This window comes from Vipera berus (assembly GCF_964194415.1).
Source record: "Vipera berus genome assembly, chromosome: 4".
Lineage (NCBI taxonomy): Eukaryota > Metazoa > Chordata > Lepidosauria > Squamata > Viperidae > Vipera > Vipera berus.
This window is the reverse complement of record NC_138206.1, coordinates 3,466,515-3,483,563: the sequence shown is the minus strand read 5'-3', so window position 1 is coordinate 3,483,563 and position 17,049 is coordinate 3,466,515. Positions and strand designations below refer to the sequence as shown.

The 17,049-nt window shown below is 45.6% G+C and overlaps 1 protein-coding gene across 1 annotated transcript in view; it reads right to left on the bottom strand.

Annotated features, from left to right (window-relative positions):
* The window catches only part of FCHSD2 (FCH and double SH3 domains 2), a 181,439-nt gene that overhangs the window by 161,519 nt on the left and 2,871 nt on the right, over positions 1-17,049 (bottom strand). The window contains 1 exon segment of the mRNA XM_081327908.1: positions 13,736-13,833. Within this exon segment, the coding sequence (XP_081184034.1) occupies positions 13,736-13,833 (98 nt within the window).

The window sequence follows — 17,049 nt, the reverse complement described above, 5'->3', positions numbered from 1 at the left end:
ATACATGTAGTCCTCAACTTATAACTATTTGTTCAGTGACCATGTGAAGGTGCAACGGCATTGAAAAAAGCAACTGCCTGCCTATCTATCTATCTCCATCTCTATCGTCTATCTATCTGTCTATCTATCTCCATCTCTATCTCCATCTCTATCATCTATCCATATCTATGTCTATCTCTCTCCATATCTATCTACTATCACTATCGCTTATCTCCATCTCTATCATCTCCATATCTACTACCTACATACCTACCCATCAATCCATCTCTATCTCCATCTCTATCTACTATCTATCTCTTATCTCCATCTCTATAATCTCTCTCTCTCTCTCTCTCTCTCTCTCTCTCCATATCTATCTACTATCTATCACTATCGCTTATCTCCATCTCTATCATCTATCTCCATATCTACTACCTACATACATACCCATCCATCCATCTCTATCTCCATATCTATCTACTATCTCTTATCTCCATCTCTATCATCTATCTCCATATCTACTACCTACATACCTACCCATCCATCCATCTCTATCTCCATCTCTATCTACTATCTATCTCTTATCTCCATCTCTATAATCAATCTATCTATCTATCTATCTATCTATCTATCTATCTATCTATCTCCATATCTATCTACTATCACTATCGCTTATCTCCATCCCTATCATCTATCTCCATAGCTACTACCTACATACCTACCCATCCATCCATCTCTATCACCATATCTATGTACTATCTATCTCTTATCTCCATCTCTATAATCTAACTATCTATCTATCTATCTATCTATCTATCTATCTATCTATCTATCTATCTATCTATCTATCTATCTATCTCAGGGGTCTTCATACTTGCAACTTTAAGACTTGTGGACTTCAACCCCCAGAGTTCCTCACTAATTTTTTGTTGCCCATGGCCCAGAACAGACTTCCAGAAGCGGCATTCAAATTCACCTATTTGAATCCCACCACTGCTTACAAGCTGTCTAGATTTGCTGTCTAGACAGCACACTAAAAAGCAGAGACATCACCCTGTCAACAAAAGTGCGTATAGTCAAGGCTACGGTCTTCCCAGTTGCAATGTATGGCAGTGAAAGCTGGACCGTAAGAAAGGCTGAGCGCCAAAGAATTGAGGCCTTTGAACTCTGGTGCTGGAGAAGACTCCTGCGAGTCCCTTGGACTGCGAGGTGATCAAACCGGTCAGTCCGAGAGGAGATCAACCCTGACTGCTCTTTAGAAGGCCAGATCCTGAAGCTAAAACTCAAATACTTTGGCCACCTAATGAGAAGGAAGGACTCACTGGAGAAGAGCCTCATGCTGGGAAAGATGGAGGGCAAGAGAAGAAGGGGACGACAGAGAAGGAGGTGGCTGGATGGAGTCACTGAAGCAGGAGGCCTGAGCTTCAATGGACTCCAGAAGATGGTAGAGGACAGGAAGGCCTGGAGGAACGTTGTCCGTGGGGTCGCGATGGGTCGGACACGACTTCGCAACTAACAACAACAACTGCTTACAACCGTTCATTTACTGACCGTTCGAAATTCAACAGCACTGAGAAATGGGACTTCTGACCGTTTCTCACAGTTACGACCACTGCAGCGTCCCCGTGCTCACCTGATCAAAATTCAGAAGCTCGGCAACTGGCAGGTACTTACGATGGTCACGTGATCCCCTTTGGCGACCTTCCCAGCTGGCTTCTGACAAGCAAAGTCAGGGGGGGTGGAGGGGGGAAAGAAGCCAGATTTGCTTAACGACCGCTTGATTCACTTAATGACTGTAGTGATTCGCTTAGCAACCGTGGCAAAAAAATGGGCCACAACTCATTTAATAACTGCAATTTTGGGCTCAGCTATGGTTGTGGTTGTTCAGTCAAGGACTACCTGTATTTGTTCCCGGGGTTTCTGGAAAATTTTGAATCCAACGTATTTCCTCTGCAAGGAATAAACAAAATGACAGAGTTGGAAGGGACCTTGGAGATCATCTAGTCCAACTCTCTGCTCAGGCAGGAAACCTTGTATCATTCAAACTAGGAAAGCTTATCTACTCATCGTCTGTCTTCTTTGGCCACAGCCAAAAAAGCCAATACAATCCTGGGTTGCATAAACAGAGGCATAGAATCAAGATCACGCAAAGTGTTAGTACCGCTTTATCAAACCCTAGTGAGGCCACACCTGGAACACTGCAGCCAATTTTGGTCACCCTATCACAAAAAAGAGGTTGAGAGTTTGGAAAAAATTCAGAGAAGAGCAGGCAGGATGATCAAAGGCCTGGAGGCTAAAACATATGAAGGATGGCTGCAGGAATTGGGTTTGGCTAGTCTAAAGGAAAGAAGAAATAGGGGAGACATGATGGCAGTCTTCCAGGATTTGAGGGGCTGCCCCAAAGAAGAGGGAGTCAAGCTATTCTCCAAAGCACCAGAGTGAAGGACAAGAAACAATGATTGGAAACTGATCAAGGAGAGAAGCAACCTGGAATTAAGGAGAAACTTCCTGACAGTGAGGACAATTAATGAGTGGAACAACCTGGCTCCAGAAGTGGTGAATGCTCCAAAACTGGAGGTCTTTAAGAAGAGAGTGGACAGCCATTTGTCTGGAATGGCGTAGGGCTTCCTGCTTGAGCAGGGGGGTTGGACTAGAAGACCTCCAAGGTCCCTTCCAGCTATTCTATTCTATTCTATTCTATTCTATTCTGTATTTTTATTATAATCTATATTCCTTTCCTATCCTATCCTATTCCATATTTTATTTTATTTTATTTTATTATTCTATTCTGTATTTTCATTATAATCTATATTCCTATCCTATCCTATATTTCTTTTCTATTCTATTCTATTCTATTCTATTCTATTCTATTCTATTCTATTCTATTCTATTCTATTCTATTCTGTATTTCTATTCTATTATGTATTTCTATTCTTTTCTATTCCATTTTTCCATTCCATTCCACATTTTCTTTTCTATTCTATTCTATTCTATTCTATTCTATTCCATTCCACATTTTCTATTCTATTCTATTCCATTCCATTTTTGCCATTCTATTATTCTATTCTATTCTATTCTATTCTATTCTATTCTATTCTATTCTATTCTATTCTATTCTATTCAATTCTATTCTATTCTATTCTATTCCGCCATCAAACGAAACACTGCACAACCCGAGACCACAAGTTGGTTCGGTGTTGCAACACAATGAAGCCCTCACAAAATAACCCCCCTCACCGCTATGCAGAAAATGTGAGATCTATTTATGTTCCTATTTCTTTTGTCTCTTCCTCCCTTCCTCGCAACGTGATGGGCTTGACAGGATTCCCTTTGGGGAGGAAAACACAAGTTTCCATCTGTTCCTCGTTTGGGTAACAGTCTGATCTAGTATCAAGCTTTCTTGTTTCTGACCACGTGAGAATTGTCACACTTCTTTCTCTGCGGTTTTCCTCCTTCCCTTTCCGTTTACCTCTGTCCCAGAATCCCAGGGTTAAATTCACCCAAGCCCTGCTTTTTCTACCTTTCAGAATAATTACCTGGAAAGCAAATATCATAAGCCTTCTTGGCACTGTCAAACTTGTTTTCATCTCTGTGGTATAAAGTCTCCTACTTGAGCAGGTGGGGGTGGACTAGAAGACCTCCATGGTCCCTTCTGCCTCTGTTATTCTGAATACTTCTGTATATGTGGAACGGCTCCGAAAATGGCTTAAAAATTACAGATTGTCCTCAACTCACGGCCATAACTGGGAGCCCCAATTTCTGTTGCTAGGCAAGACAGTGGTTTGCCACGGTCATTAAGCAAGTCGCTGCCCGTTGTTAAGTGAAATCATGGGGCCGTTAAACAAAGCTGACTTCCCCCACTTCAGTCTCCTTTGTCAGAAGCCACCCGGGAAGACTACGCATGGATGACCACGTGATCCTGGGACGCTGGAATCATCCTAAATACATCCTAGTTGCCAAGGGCCTGAATTTTGATCATGTGTCCGTCAGGATGCTGCAACGGTCGTAAGTGTGAAAAACTGTCCTCAGTCGCTTTTTTCAGTGCTGTTGTAACTGCAAATGGTCAGTAAATGAATGGTCGTAAGTCAAGGGCTACCCTGAGTTGCCACGAACAGGAATTTAAGATGCTTAAGAGGGACACACAAGGAAATGATCCTCTACCGTGTGTGTGTGTGTGTGTGTGTGTGTGTGTGTGCGCGCGCGCACACACACACACACACACATACACATGTCTGGAATGGCATAGGGCACAGGGTCTTCAAACATAGGGTGTCCTGCTTGAGCAGGGGGTTGGACTAGAAGACCTCCAAGGTCCCTTCCAACTCTTGTTATTCTGTTTTGTTCTAAATGAAGAGTTTTCCTTGCTGCTTCACTTGCTACGGAAAATGAAAGCAAACGAGAAAAGAAATTCACAGCTGCAGATACAGATCTAGGTTGCTGTGGTTTTAGGATCCCTACTTAACTTTCATTTCAGGGTCCTTAGCAAGCAAACAAAATAAAACTTTTGTTAAACATTTTGAATATCTGCTGGAACACCCATCCTCCACTGATAATGTAACCTGAAAAGAAAAAACGGGACGAAGGCCTGTAAAATCATACGGGATTATCGATAATTTTACAGCAGGGGTCTTCCGACTGGGCCCTTTGATGACTTGCGGACTTCAACTCCCAGAATTCCTCAACCAGGCAAGCTGAGGAATTCTGGAGTTGAAGTCCGCAAGTCATGAAGGGGCCATAGTTCCCCCATGCTGGCTCAGGAATTCTGGGAGTTGAAGTCCGCAAGTCATGAAGGGGCCATAGTTCCCCCATGCTGGCTCAGGAATTCTGGGAGTTGAAGTCCGCAAGTCATGAAGGGACCACAGTTCCCCCATGCTGGCTCAGGAATTCTGGGAGTTGATGTCCTTGAGTCATGAAGGGGCCATAGTTCCCCCATGCTGGCTCAGGAATTCTGGGAGTTGAAGTCCACACAGCTTAAAGTTGGCCAGGCCGAGAAACACTGGGCTGGAAGGCTAAGCATACTATCTATCTATCTATCTATCTATCTATCTATCTATCTTTTTCATTCTGAATCTTCTTCGTTCAACAGTACAGTCAGTGCATGAACCAAGCTAGAAAAATATTGTTGAGAGACAGGCATTTGCTGGGAAAAGGAAGGCAAGCGTTTAAATCTTTTCTCAGAAAAACCAACTGTATAGGTCAGGGGTAGGCAACCTCGGCTCTTTTATGACTCGTGGACTTCAACTCCCAGAATTCCTGAGCCAGCCATGCTGAGGGGAAAGGGAGAGGTTTCAAAGCTGCACCATGCTGGCTCACGAATTCTGGGAGTTGAAGTCCATGAGTCATGAGGGGACCATAGTTCCCCCATGCTGGCTCAGGAATTCTGGGAGTTGAAGTCCATGAGTCATAAAAGAGCCGAGGTTGCCTACCCCTGGTATAGGTACAGACTAGGTCAGAGGTAGGCAACCTTGGCCCTTTTATGACTCGTGGACTTCAACTCCCAGAATTCCTGAGCCAGCCATGCTGAGGGGGAAGGGAGTTTCCAAACTGAACCATGCTGAAACAGGAATTCTGGGAGTTGAAGTCCACAAGTCATGAAGGGACCATAGTTCCCTCATGCTGGCTGAGGAATTCTGGGAGTTGAAGTCCACCAGTCATAAAAGGGCCAAGTTGGAAGATCCCCGGCATGCTTGAGCAGGGGGCTGGACTAGAACAGAGGTCGCCAACTTTTGTCGGTTGGCGGATCCGAGGAAAAGGGAGGGGGAAGCATTTGACGTGTGTGCATGCGCGCGGGGCTGCGAGCATGCGTGCACCACAAACGGGGCGGGGCTAGCACCCAAATGATACTCACTAGCCCTGCCCCCCCACTCTTGCTTGGCGCAGTGCCTTGTTTCCGTGAGCCACAGCGCAGCGGCGCCCATTTTTTGTGCCTGCAGCGTGGCAGCATCCTGTTTTGTGCCCGGTGGTGTGGTGGTGCCCCATTTTTGTGCCCCGTTTCCGTGCCTCATGGCGCCGCAGTGTCCATTTTTGTGCCTTGCAGAGTGGCGGTGTCCCGTTTTGTGCCTGGTAGTGTAGTGGCGTCCTGTTTTTGCACCCCACGGCACAGCGGCACCCCATTTTCGTGTCCCAAGGTGCAGCGGCGGCCCATTTTTGCGCCCTGTGACACGGCTTCCTGGTTTAGCGCCCCACGGCCATGGCACTAGCACAAATGACAGGGTGTGCGCGCATATGCACGCACAGTGGCTAGCCTGTCCTGCGGCCCACAGCTTGGGGACCCCTGAACTACAAGGCCTGCAAGGTCCCTTCCACCTCTATCCCGATTGACTGATTCTGCAAGTGGAGTCTTACGGGTAGCAGGCAAGCAAATAGGGATTTTAACACACGCATCAAACAGCAAGGATGATTTTACGCAGGCACAAGGGAATAGAGTTTTAAAGACAGCTAAACTGGTACCTTGCTCAAGAGTAGTAACTGCGAGAGGACCATCACTTAGTTATGAGCCAGCCGTGTGCTGCAGCTGCCAAAAAAGCCAACAACACAGTGCTAGGCTGCATTAACAGAAGGACAGAATCAAGATCACGTGAAGAGTTAATACCACTTTACAAGGCCTTGGTAAGGCCACCCTTGGAATGCGGCATCCTGTTTTGGTCACCACGATTTAAAAAAGACGTTGAGACTCTAGAAAGAGGGCAGAGAAGAGCAACGAAGATGATCAGGGGACTGGAGGCTAAAAGATATAAGGAACGGTTGCTGGAATTGGGGATGTCTAGTTTAATGAAGAGAAAGACGAGGGGGGACAGGAGAGCAGCCTTCCAATATCTCAGGGGCTGCCCCAAAGAAGAGGGAGTCAAGCTGTTCCCCAAAGCCCCTGAAGGCAGGACAAGAAGCCACAGATGGAAACTAACCAAGGAGAGAAGCAACCTGGAACTAAGGAGAAACTTCCTGACTGTGAGAACAATTAACCAGTGGAACCACCTGCCTCCAGAAGCTGGGAATGCTCCAACACTGGAAGTTTTTAAGAAGAGGCTGGACAGCCATTTGTCTGAAATGGTATAGGGTTTCCTGCCTGAGCAGAGGGTTGGACTAGATGACCTAAAAGGTCCCTTCCAACATCATCATCATCATCATTATTAATTAAACTGAGATTAGACTGGATCGAAACGTCTGAAATACCGGAAAAGATGGAAATTAAGTGAACGCAGCCGTCGCCTTACAAGTTGCTTCAAAAATCTTCTCTTTAAAAATCTCCAGCGCGACACAGAAGTGTTAATTCATTAACCTCTAACAATTAACGATGCATATTTGACATCTGAATTAACTTAAAAGTCCTGATGATGGGGGGGAGGCAACCTTCTCACTTGCCAAGACAGGTAATCAACACCCCCACCCCCAAAGTTTTCAGCCTCTGCATATTTTACAACAGCCATAAGGAGCAAAAAAACAACAACAAAACCCCGAGTTGTTGGCTGATGGGAGATTTTTTTCAGCTTATGTTTAAAGGATGATAAAAAGTGCGTCGCTGCTCAATTAACACTTTTTTTAAAAAAAATTCAGCAGATCTTTATTGCGTTCAGAAGTTGTAATGGCAGGGCCCGGAGGGAGATGGGCGGTACAGTTCAACTCCCAGAAACCTATCCTGGCTTGTGGGATTCTGGGAATTAAGGTCCAGATCTCAAAGTTGCTGAGATTGAGGAACATCACTACCTATAGAGCAGGGGTCCCCACATGTGGTCACTTTAAGACGTGGGGACTTCAACTCCCAGAATTCCTCAGGCCAGCCATGGTTGCTTGAGGAATTCTGGGAGTTGAAGTCCAGAAGTCTTAAAGTGGCCACATGTGGGGACCCTTACTACATAGCAGAGGTCTTCAAACTTGGCCCTTTTATGACTTGTGGACTTCAACTCCCAGAATTCCTCAGCCAGAGTGCCTGGCTGAGGAATCCTGGGAGTTGAAGTCCACAAGTCATCAAAGGGGCCAAGTTTGAAGACCCCTGCTATACAGGATAAATTAATTGGTCAAAGGGATTCCTTTCTTGTATCTTATTCAGAGATGAACTACAACCGCAATTGTAGTTGCGGTTTTCTGTTGCCCAGCCAGGCGGTCATTAAGTGAGCCAGGCCCCGATTTTTATGACTTTTTTAAGCCAATCACTTAAATTGTGAATTGACCCCATTGAGTTTGCATGTCGGATGTCAGCTGGTAAGGTCACAAAGGCGATCAAGGGACGCCTGGGATGCTGCAAAACTCAGCATCAAAACTCAAGATTTTGATCACCTAACTGGGGGAAGCTGAGAAGGTCGTAAGCGTGAGGATGGGGTGTAAGTTACTTTTTTCAGCGCTAGTGTAACTTTGAAGGTTGCTAAATGAATGGCTGTAAGTTGAGGGCTACTTCTACAAAGCATCGTTATCAAGCAGGGATAACAGAACAGAGTTAACAGAATTGGAAGGGACCTTGGAGGTCATCTAGCCCAACCCCCTGCTCAATACCACTTCAAATAAAAGGTTGTCCAGTCTCATCTTAAAAACCTCCAGTGTTGGAGCACCCACAACTTCTGGAGGCAGGTGGTTCCACTGGTTTATTGTTCTCAGTGTCAGGAAATTCCTCCTTGCACCATATCAAGAAGAAGAAGAAGAAGAAGAAGAAGAAGAAGAAGAAGAAGAAGAAGAAGAAGAAGAAGAAGAAGAAGAAGAAGAAGAAGAAGAAGAAGAAGAAGAAGAAGAAGAAGAAGAAGAAGAAGAAGAAGAAGAAGAAGAAGAAGAAGATGTAGTAGTTGGAAGGGACCTTGGAGGTCATCTAGTCTAACCCCCTGCTCAGGCAGGAAACCCTATACCATTTCAGACAAATGGCTGTCCGGTCTCTTCTTAAAAATCTCCAGTGTTGGAGCAATTCACCGCTTCTGGAGGCAGGTGGTTCCACTGGTTGATTGTTCTGTCAGGAAGTTTCTCCTTAGTTCCAGGTTGCTTCTCTCCTTGATGAGTTTCCATCCGTTGCCTCTTGTCCTGCGTTCAGGTGCTTTGGAGAATAGCTTGACTCCCTCTTCTTTGGGGCAGCCCCTGAGATATTGGAAGGCTGCTATTCTGTCCCCCCTCGCCCTTCTCTTCATTAAACTGGACATTCCCAATTCCAGAAACCGTTCCTTCTATGTTTTAACCTCCAGTCCTCTAATCATCTTTGTGGCTCTTCTCTGCACTCTTTCCAGAGTCCCAACATCTTTTTTACATCGTGGGGACCAAAACTGGATGCCGTATTCCAAGTGTGGCCTTACCAAGGCATTGTAAAGTGGTATTAACACTTCACCAGATCTTGATTCTATTCCTTTGTTAATGCAGCCTAGCACCGTGTTGGCTTTTTTGGCAGCTGCCGCACCCGGCTGGCTCAAATTGAAGTGACGGTCCACTAGGACTCCGAGATCCCTCTCACAGTCACTACTATTGAGCAAGGTACCCCCTATTCATTATACCAGTACAGTTCAAAGGTATGAAGTTCCAGGGCAAGAGGAATCCCAGCTCACTTCTTTTTTTTTTCTTTTCTTTTTTTCCACGAGTCAAAGCGGAAATCCTTTTTCAATCGGGGTAGCAAAAAAAAAACACAAAAAAAAAACACGCTCCTCCGATGGTGCCCTCTGTATATTTCCGTCTGTGAGTTATTCCCTTTCCATCTTGCATGAAAAGCTTTGACATCTGTGTTATAACCGAGCCTTAATTGGCCAAGCTGTTGAGGAAGCACGGTGCCAATTCATCATTTTCAGAACTGATTTCCGGGGGGGGGGGGGGGGGGGCGTTACAAATAAGGAACATTTATCTCCTAGGAGGGCCTACGGGGAGTAGCTCCGGGGAGGCCAACAGTAACTTCAAATGGCCGTTAAGTAAACAGTCGTAAGTCGAGGACTGTCTGTACGGGGAAAGAACTCCTAACAGTGAGGAAAGTGAAGAAGCTTCTGGGATGAGAAGGGAAACGTTTTCAAGGGAGGAAAAAAAGCAAGGAAATCCAGTTACTTTTTGGGAAAAACACCTTTGGGACTAGCCAAAGGGTTTAGGGTTAGGATCCAGTTTGGACTTTAGGATAAGGGGGAATTTGAAGAAGAGGCACAGTTGGGTGGCACGGATGAGATCCTGAGAGGTGAGGAGCTTCCTGAACCCAAGGCCAGGTATGACACCGTGGGTGGATATGGTGCAAAGTCGGAGAGCGTTCAAAGATAGGAAGATATTGTACAGAAGAAGTCAGTTAAAGTGCGGAGAAGAGCAACTAAGATGTTTAAAGGCCTGGAGACTAAAACATACGAAGAACGGCTGCGGGACTTGGGTCTGGCCAGTCTGGAGAAAAGAAGAAATAGGGGAGACACGATAGCAGCCTTCCAGTATTTGAGGGGCTGCCCCAAAGAGGAGGGGGGGGTCAACTTATTTTCCCAAACACCTGAGGGCAGGACGAGAAGCAACGGATGGAAACCAATCAAGGAGAGAAGCAACCTGGAATTAAGGAGAAATTTGCTGACAGAACAATTAACCAGTGAAACCACCTGCCTCCAGAAGCTGTGAATGCTCCAACACTGGAAGTCTTTAAGAAGAGACTAGACAGCCATTTGCCAGAAATGGTATAGGGCACAGGTCTGCAACCCGTGGCTCCGGAGCCGCATGCGGCTCTTTCAGCCGTCTCCTGCGGCTCCCAGTCCTCTGCCATGTGCAGTCCCCCCCAAAAAAAATTGGGACTAAAAAAGTTCAACCAATCAATTCAAATATGCAGGGTAGGTGCATATCTTGCCTTGGCTCCACTCTTCAGTCAAACCGTGTTCTGCGCATGCGCGCATGTACACGCATGCACACACATTTTTTTGCGGCTCCCAGTTTTTCCTTTTGTGAGGGACCCGGTTCTGAGTGGCTCTTTCACTGCTTCAGTTTGCTGACCCCTGGTATAGGGTTTCCTGCCTGAGGAGAGGGTTGGACTATATGACCTCCAAGGTCCCTTCCAACTATATTCCAATTGATTCTGGGGACAGCAACAGCATTTAGACCGGTGTGTGTGTGTGTGTGTGTGTCTTCAAACCTGGCCCTTTGACGACTTGCAGGCTTTAACTTTTTTTTAAAAGGTTGTGTATGTGGCATGGCCCCTGCATTCTTGCCAGCCCTGCGTTTGTGATAGAACTGCATCTCAAAAGATGAGAAGGCGGCGAGGCGTTTTGTTCAGCTCCCGACCGACTTCCAGAGAAAGACTTAATAGATCTGGACACACAGAAAAAACTCCTTTGTGATCATAAAAGGCCATCCTCACTGACGGAAAATAAATCTACAGGCAAGCAACCGGTCCGGCTGGTAATTTCCACGCGAAAAAAGACACAACAAAAATTCCACCGGGCAACACACACACACACACCAGGATGAGCTGAATGCCTGACGAGCATTCTGTGACAGATGACTACTGACGGACGCGACGGCTTTATCGGGCCGAACGCTTTGCAAATTTGCTATGAGAGTCCTCAGCACTGCCACTTTAGACGGAGCAATTTGCAAGGCGCCTGTGATCCTGCTGGATTTGCAATCAGAAAGCCCCAGCGCGCTGACGATTTATTGATTACATGCAAATATTTCTTCACAAGCCTGTCCGAGAAATCAATGCTCTCTAAACCGAGCCCGTCATTATTCCTCCAGGTGCTTATCCGACCTGCTTCAATCCCCGTGGATTCTTTTAAAATAGAAACGGATAAAATGCTAAGGAGGAGAAGAAAAGTCCTACTCAGGCCGTTAAACGCTACAGGGAGTCCTCAGGTTACGACCACGAGTGTGCCCCACGTTTAGATTGCCAGGTGAGAACATTTGCTAAGTGAGTTCTGCCCCTTTATACGACCTTTCTTGCCACCATTAAGTGAATCACTCTGGTTGTTAAGTTAGTCACACGGTTGTTAAGTGAATCTGGCTTTTCCCCCATTGACTTTGCTGGTCAGAAGGTTGCAAAAGGGGATCACGTGACCTCCGGGGATGCTGAGACCGTCATAAATATGAGTCAGTTGCCAAGCCTCTGAATCCTGATCGTGGGACGATGGGGAACGCTGCAACAGTCATTAAGGGTGAAAAGCGGTCGTCTTTTTTCAGTGCCGTTGCAACTTTGGTCGCTAAATAAACTGTCGTAAGTCGAGGACTACCTGAATACAAGGAGTACTTGACTTTACAACCATTTCTTGAGCAACTGCTCAAACTCACAATAGTGCTGGAAAAAGGGATTTATCATCAGTCCCCCCACCACTTCCAACCAGCAAAGCAGCCCCATTTGGGCGCTTGGCAACCAGCACGTATTTAGAAAAAATTGCAGCGTCCTTCCAGGGGGCATGTGATTCCCCTTTTGGCGACCATTTGACCCGCAAGAATGAACGGGGGAAGCCAGATTCGCTTAACGGCCACGTGATTCACTTAACAACTGCCATGATGATTTGCTTCATCGTCACGGCAAAAACTGTTGCGGCATCCACACGGTCGTCTGATCAAAATTCGGACACTTGGCAGCATTCTGATGACCGTTGCTGGGTCCCAAGGTCACGTGACCCCCTTTCGCCACCTTCTGACCAGCAAAGTCAGTGAGAGAAGCCAGATTCACTTAACAACCGTGTTACTAACTCAACAACTGCAGTGATTCACTTAAGAATTAAGCAGTGGAACAGCTTGCCACCAGAAATCGTGGGTGCTCCATCACTGGAGGTTTTTAAGAAGAGGCTAAACAGTCACTTGTCTGAGATGGTATAGGTTCTCCTGTTTGAGCAGGGGGCTGGACTAGAAGACCTCCAAGGTCCTTATACTATTCTATTCTAATTTTGTTCTGTTCTGTTCTGTATTCCATTCTGTATTTCTATTCTAATTCTTATTTCTATTCTATTCTCTTATTTCTATTCTAATTCTTATTTCTATTCCTATTCTATTCTAATTCTTATTTCTATTCTATTCTAATTTTTATTTCTATTCTATTCTAATTCTTATTTCTATTCTAATTCTATTCTATTCTAATTCTTATTTCTATTCTATTCATTCCTATTCCTATTCTATTCTAATTCTTATTTCTATTCTATTCATTCCTATTCCTATTCTATTCTATTAATTCTTATTCCTATTCTATTCTGTAATCCATTCTGTAATCCATTCTATTCTATTCTATTCTATTCTATTCTAATTCCTATTCTATTCCTATTCTATTCTGTAATCCATTCTGTAATCCATTTTATTCTATTCTATTCTATTCTATTCTATTCTATTCTATTCTTTCTATTCTATTCTATTCTATTCTATTCTATTCCTATTCTATTCCCAACTGTGGCAAGAAAAGACATAAAATGGGGCAAAACTCACAAAACAAATGTCTCATTTAGCAACAGAAATTTTGGATCTCAACTGAGGTGGTAAGTGGAGGACCACCTGTCATTTATAAACGCCACTGATCTCACTAGCTTTTCTCCAAAGCCAATTTGCAAGCATTTCCACTTCTGGCTCTTTTTAAGGTGAAGCTGGCCAGGATCCGACCCCCCTCCAAAAGGGAAACTGCCAAGGCAGCTCAACCATTTTGGACGCTTCGTCTCCCATCTTTGTTAAAAACTGCTGGGGAAAAACATGCATTGTGTTAGTTCCAGTGATAACTTCCAGCTGTGGCGAGGCCTTCAAGAGTTTTGAAAGCAGGAAATCTTAAAAGGAAATTCCATCAGTTCCTGGAGTTTTGTAACACAAACGGTTGTTCCAAAAAGGAGCTCGGACAAGGGGAAGGGAAACATTTGGCTGTTCATTTTACCTCATGTCTTCAAGCAAGTCGCATTCGGCCTGATGCTTCGCTTGAAGTTTTGTCATCTGCTCGGCCTGGATGAGTTTCAGCTCTTGAGTGATTTTCACCTAGGAAAGGGGAGGGAAATGTAGTTTGTATACATTATTTTCTTTAAACTTTCTCGTTTAAGACTATAAATCAGGGCTCTTCAAACTGGGCCCCTTGATGACTTGTGGACTTCAACTCCCAGAATTCCTCAGCCAGGCATGCTGGCTGAGGAATTCTGGGAGTTGAAGTCAAGTCATCAAAGGGCCCAGTTTGAAGACCCCTGCTATAAATGCTGTAAACTGATAGGCCATTACAGGTAGGCCTCAACTCACAATTGGGACAACTACAATTTCCATTGCTAAGCAAGGCGGTCATTAAGTAAGCCACGCCTCATTTCACGACCTTTTTTTTGCTACGGCTATTAAGCAAATCACTGCCGTTAAGTGAACTGTGCAGTTGTTAAGTGAATTTGCCTTCACTGGTTTTGCAGCCGGCTGGGAAGCTCGCAAATGGCAAATACACACACGTTTTCCAAATTCCCGCATTTTGATCATGTAGCCACGGGGATGCTGCAACGGTCGTAACTACGAGGACCAGCCATCAGTTACCTTTTTTAGTGCCCGTTGTAACTTCAAACGGTTGTAAATCAAAGACTACCTGCAATTGCTAAACACAGGAAGGCCTCGGCTTGCAATTCGTTTAGTGACCGATGAAAGTTACAACGGCGCTGAAAAAAAGTTTCTTGCGGCCATTTTTCACACTTAGCATCCTCGTGGTCACGTGATCAAAATTCGGACGCTTGGCAACGGACTCGTGTTTACGACGGTCACAGCATCCCGGGGTCACGTGATTCCCTTCTTGCGACCTCCCGACAAGCAAGGGTTCACTTAATAACCGGGCTGCTGACTTAACGACCGCAGTGCTTAACAACTGTGTGGCAAGAAAGGTCATAAAATGGGGCAAAATTCACTTAACCTGTTTCACTTAGTAACAGAAATTTTGGGCTCAATTGTGGTCGTACGTCGAGGACTACCCGTATATTGCGATTCCACTACCTTAGCGGCTCACCCCCACAGCCAAATGGCCATGACATAGCTTTCTCGAAAGACAGCAATCTCTTTGACGCCGACGTAACCCTGGAAGCAGAATCCGTTTGATCAATGCAAGATGCAAAATTTCCTGCATTATGAATGATATCGCCGGCCGCGTTCGCCATGTTCCCAAATAATCAAACAACCTGGCTCTCTCTGCAGAAAAGTCACCTTACACTCAGGTGACCTTTGCATCGGAGGAGGCCAAGCCTCCGCCAAAAAAACGAACAACTCGACAATAATTCCAGCCGGCAGGAAGCACACTTTGAAAAATTTCTCTAGCTCTCTTCAAAAAAAAAAAAGGGCAGATCGATAGAAAGAAAAAACGAAAGCTTCCATGCTCTGGCTTCTCGCTAGAGTCAACAACCGGGACACCGTATGTTATCTGAAGGTTAAAAGGTTTAAATATTAATATTCCACTGCTTTGAAGGCACTCACGGTGAAAAAGTTAAATGAACTCGTGGGAACGGTCTGAAAAACAAGAACCGCTGAATGCAGAAACGAAGGGCGAAATGGGAATATCCCTCAAAGAGCTAGTAGGAAAAACCTGGAATGACGGGATTCAAGCCAGGTTAGCCCAGGCTAGCAAAAAAGAAACTTAAGGACTAGCGCCTTTTCCAATTATCTCATTTTATTAACAGGCAGCTCTTCTCCCCAGCCCCCCCTCCCGGGGCCAGCCATTTCACCACCTTTCTTGCCACGGTTGTTACAAGCGAATCTGGCTTCCCCACTGATTAGGCTTGTCAGGTGGTGGCAAAAGGGGATCACATGAGCCCGGGGCACTGCGGCCGTCCTAAATACGAACCCATTGCTAAGTGGCCGAATTTGGGGATGCTACGAGGGTCCTAAGTGTGAAAAATGGTCCTAAGTCATAAGCCGTAAGTGCAAAAATGTGCGCGGTGCCCCAAATGAAACGCCCGTTCTTAAGAGATTTGTTGTGTAATCCTCTGCTTTTCCCACTAGTCCACCACACCTTTTTCTGATTCCCCCAGCTGGGAATCTCCAGGTTTCAAGTAGATCCTCTTTGTTGCTCTTCTCTGCCCTCTTTTTAGAGTCTCAACATCTTTTTTACATCGTGGTGTCCAGTTTCGGTCACCAGGATGTAGAAAAGATGTTGAGACTCTAGAAAGAGGGCAGAGAAGAGCAACAAAGAGGATCAGGGGGGGCTGGAGGCTAAAACATATAAGGAACGGCTGCTGGAATTGGGGGTGTCTAGTTTAATGAAGAGTAGGACGAGGGGGGACAGGACAGCAGCCTTCCAACATCTCAGGGGCTGCCCCAAAGAAGAGGGGGTCAAGCTATTCTCCAAAGCGCCTGAAGGCAGGTCAAGAAGCAACGGATAGAAACTCATCAAGGAGAGAAGCAACCTGGAATTAAGGAGGAATTTCTGGACAGTTGGCATAATTAGCCAGTGGAACCACCTGCCTCCAGAAGCGGTGCATGCTCCAACACTGGACGTTTCTAAGAAGAGACTGGGCAGCCATTTGTCTGAAATGGTATAGGGTTTCCTGCCTGAGCAGGGGGTTGGACTAGATGACCTCCAAGGTCCCTTCCAACTTTATGATTACTATTACTAGATGCTCAACGGAACTTGGGAATCCGTATTAGAAAATACTCTTTAACAAATGGCTTTTTAAATCTTTTCTTCCCCCCCCGCCCCCGTAATAACCGAGAGCTGCGTTCACACCGTTATATATAGAGAGAGAAAGGGGAAAGCCCAACCGTTTTTGCATTCAAAAGAACAAAACCAGGTGGAAAACACAGAAAAACGAAGCTGGTTGAGCGATTCAAAAGTTGTGGGTGCTCCACAACTGGAGGTTTTTAAGGAGAGACTGGACAGCCACTTGTCTGGAAGAGTTAGGGTCTCCTGCTTGTGCAGGGGCTGGACTAGAAGACCTCCAAGGTCCCTTCCAGCTCTGTTACAGGAAGTCCTCAACAGTTCATTTAGTGACCGTTCAAAGTTACGACGGCAGTGAAAACAAGGTCTTATTACCGTTCTTCACTCATACGACCGTTGCAGCATCCCCAGGGTCACGTGATCAAAACTGGCAAACGATTCACGTTTATGACGGTCGCAGCGTCCCGGGGTCACGTGATCCCCTCTTGCGACCTTGGGACAAGCAAAGTCAATGGGGGGGGGGGGAAAGCCAGATCCGCTTAACGACCGTGTTACCGACTTAATCAATGCAATGATTCACCGCGGCA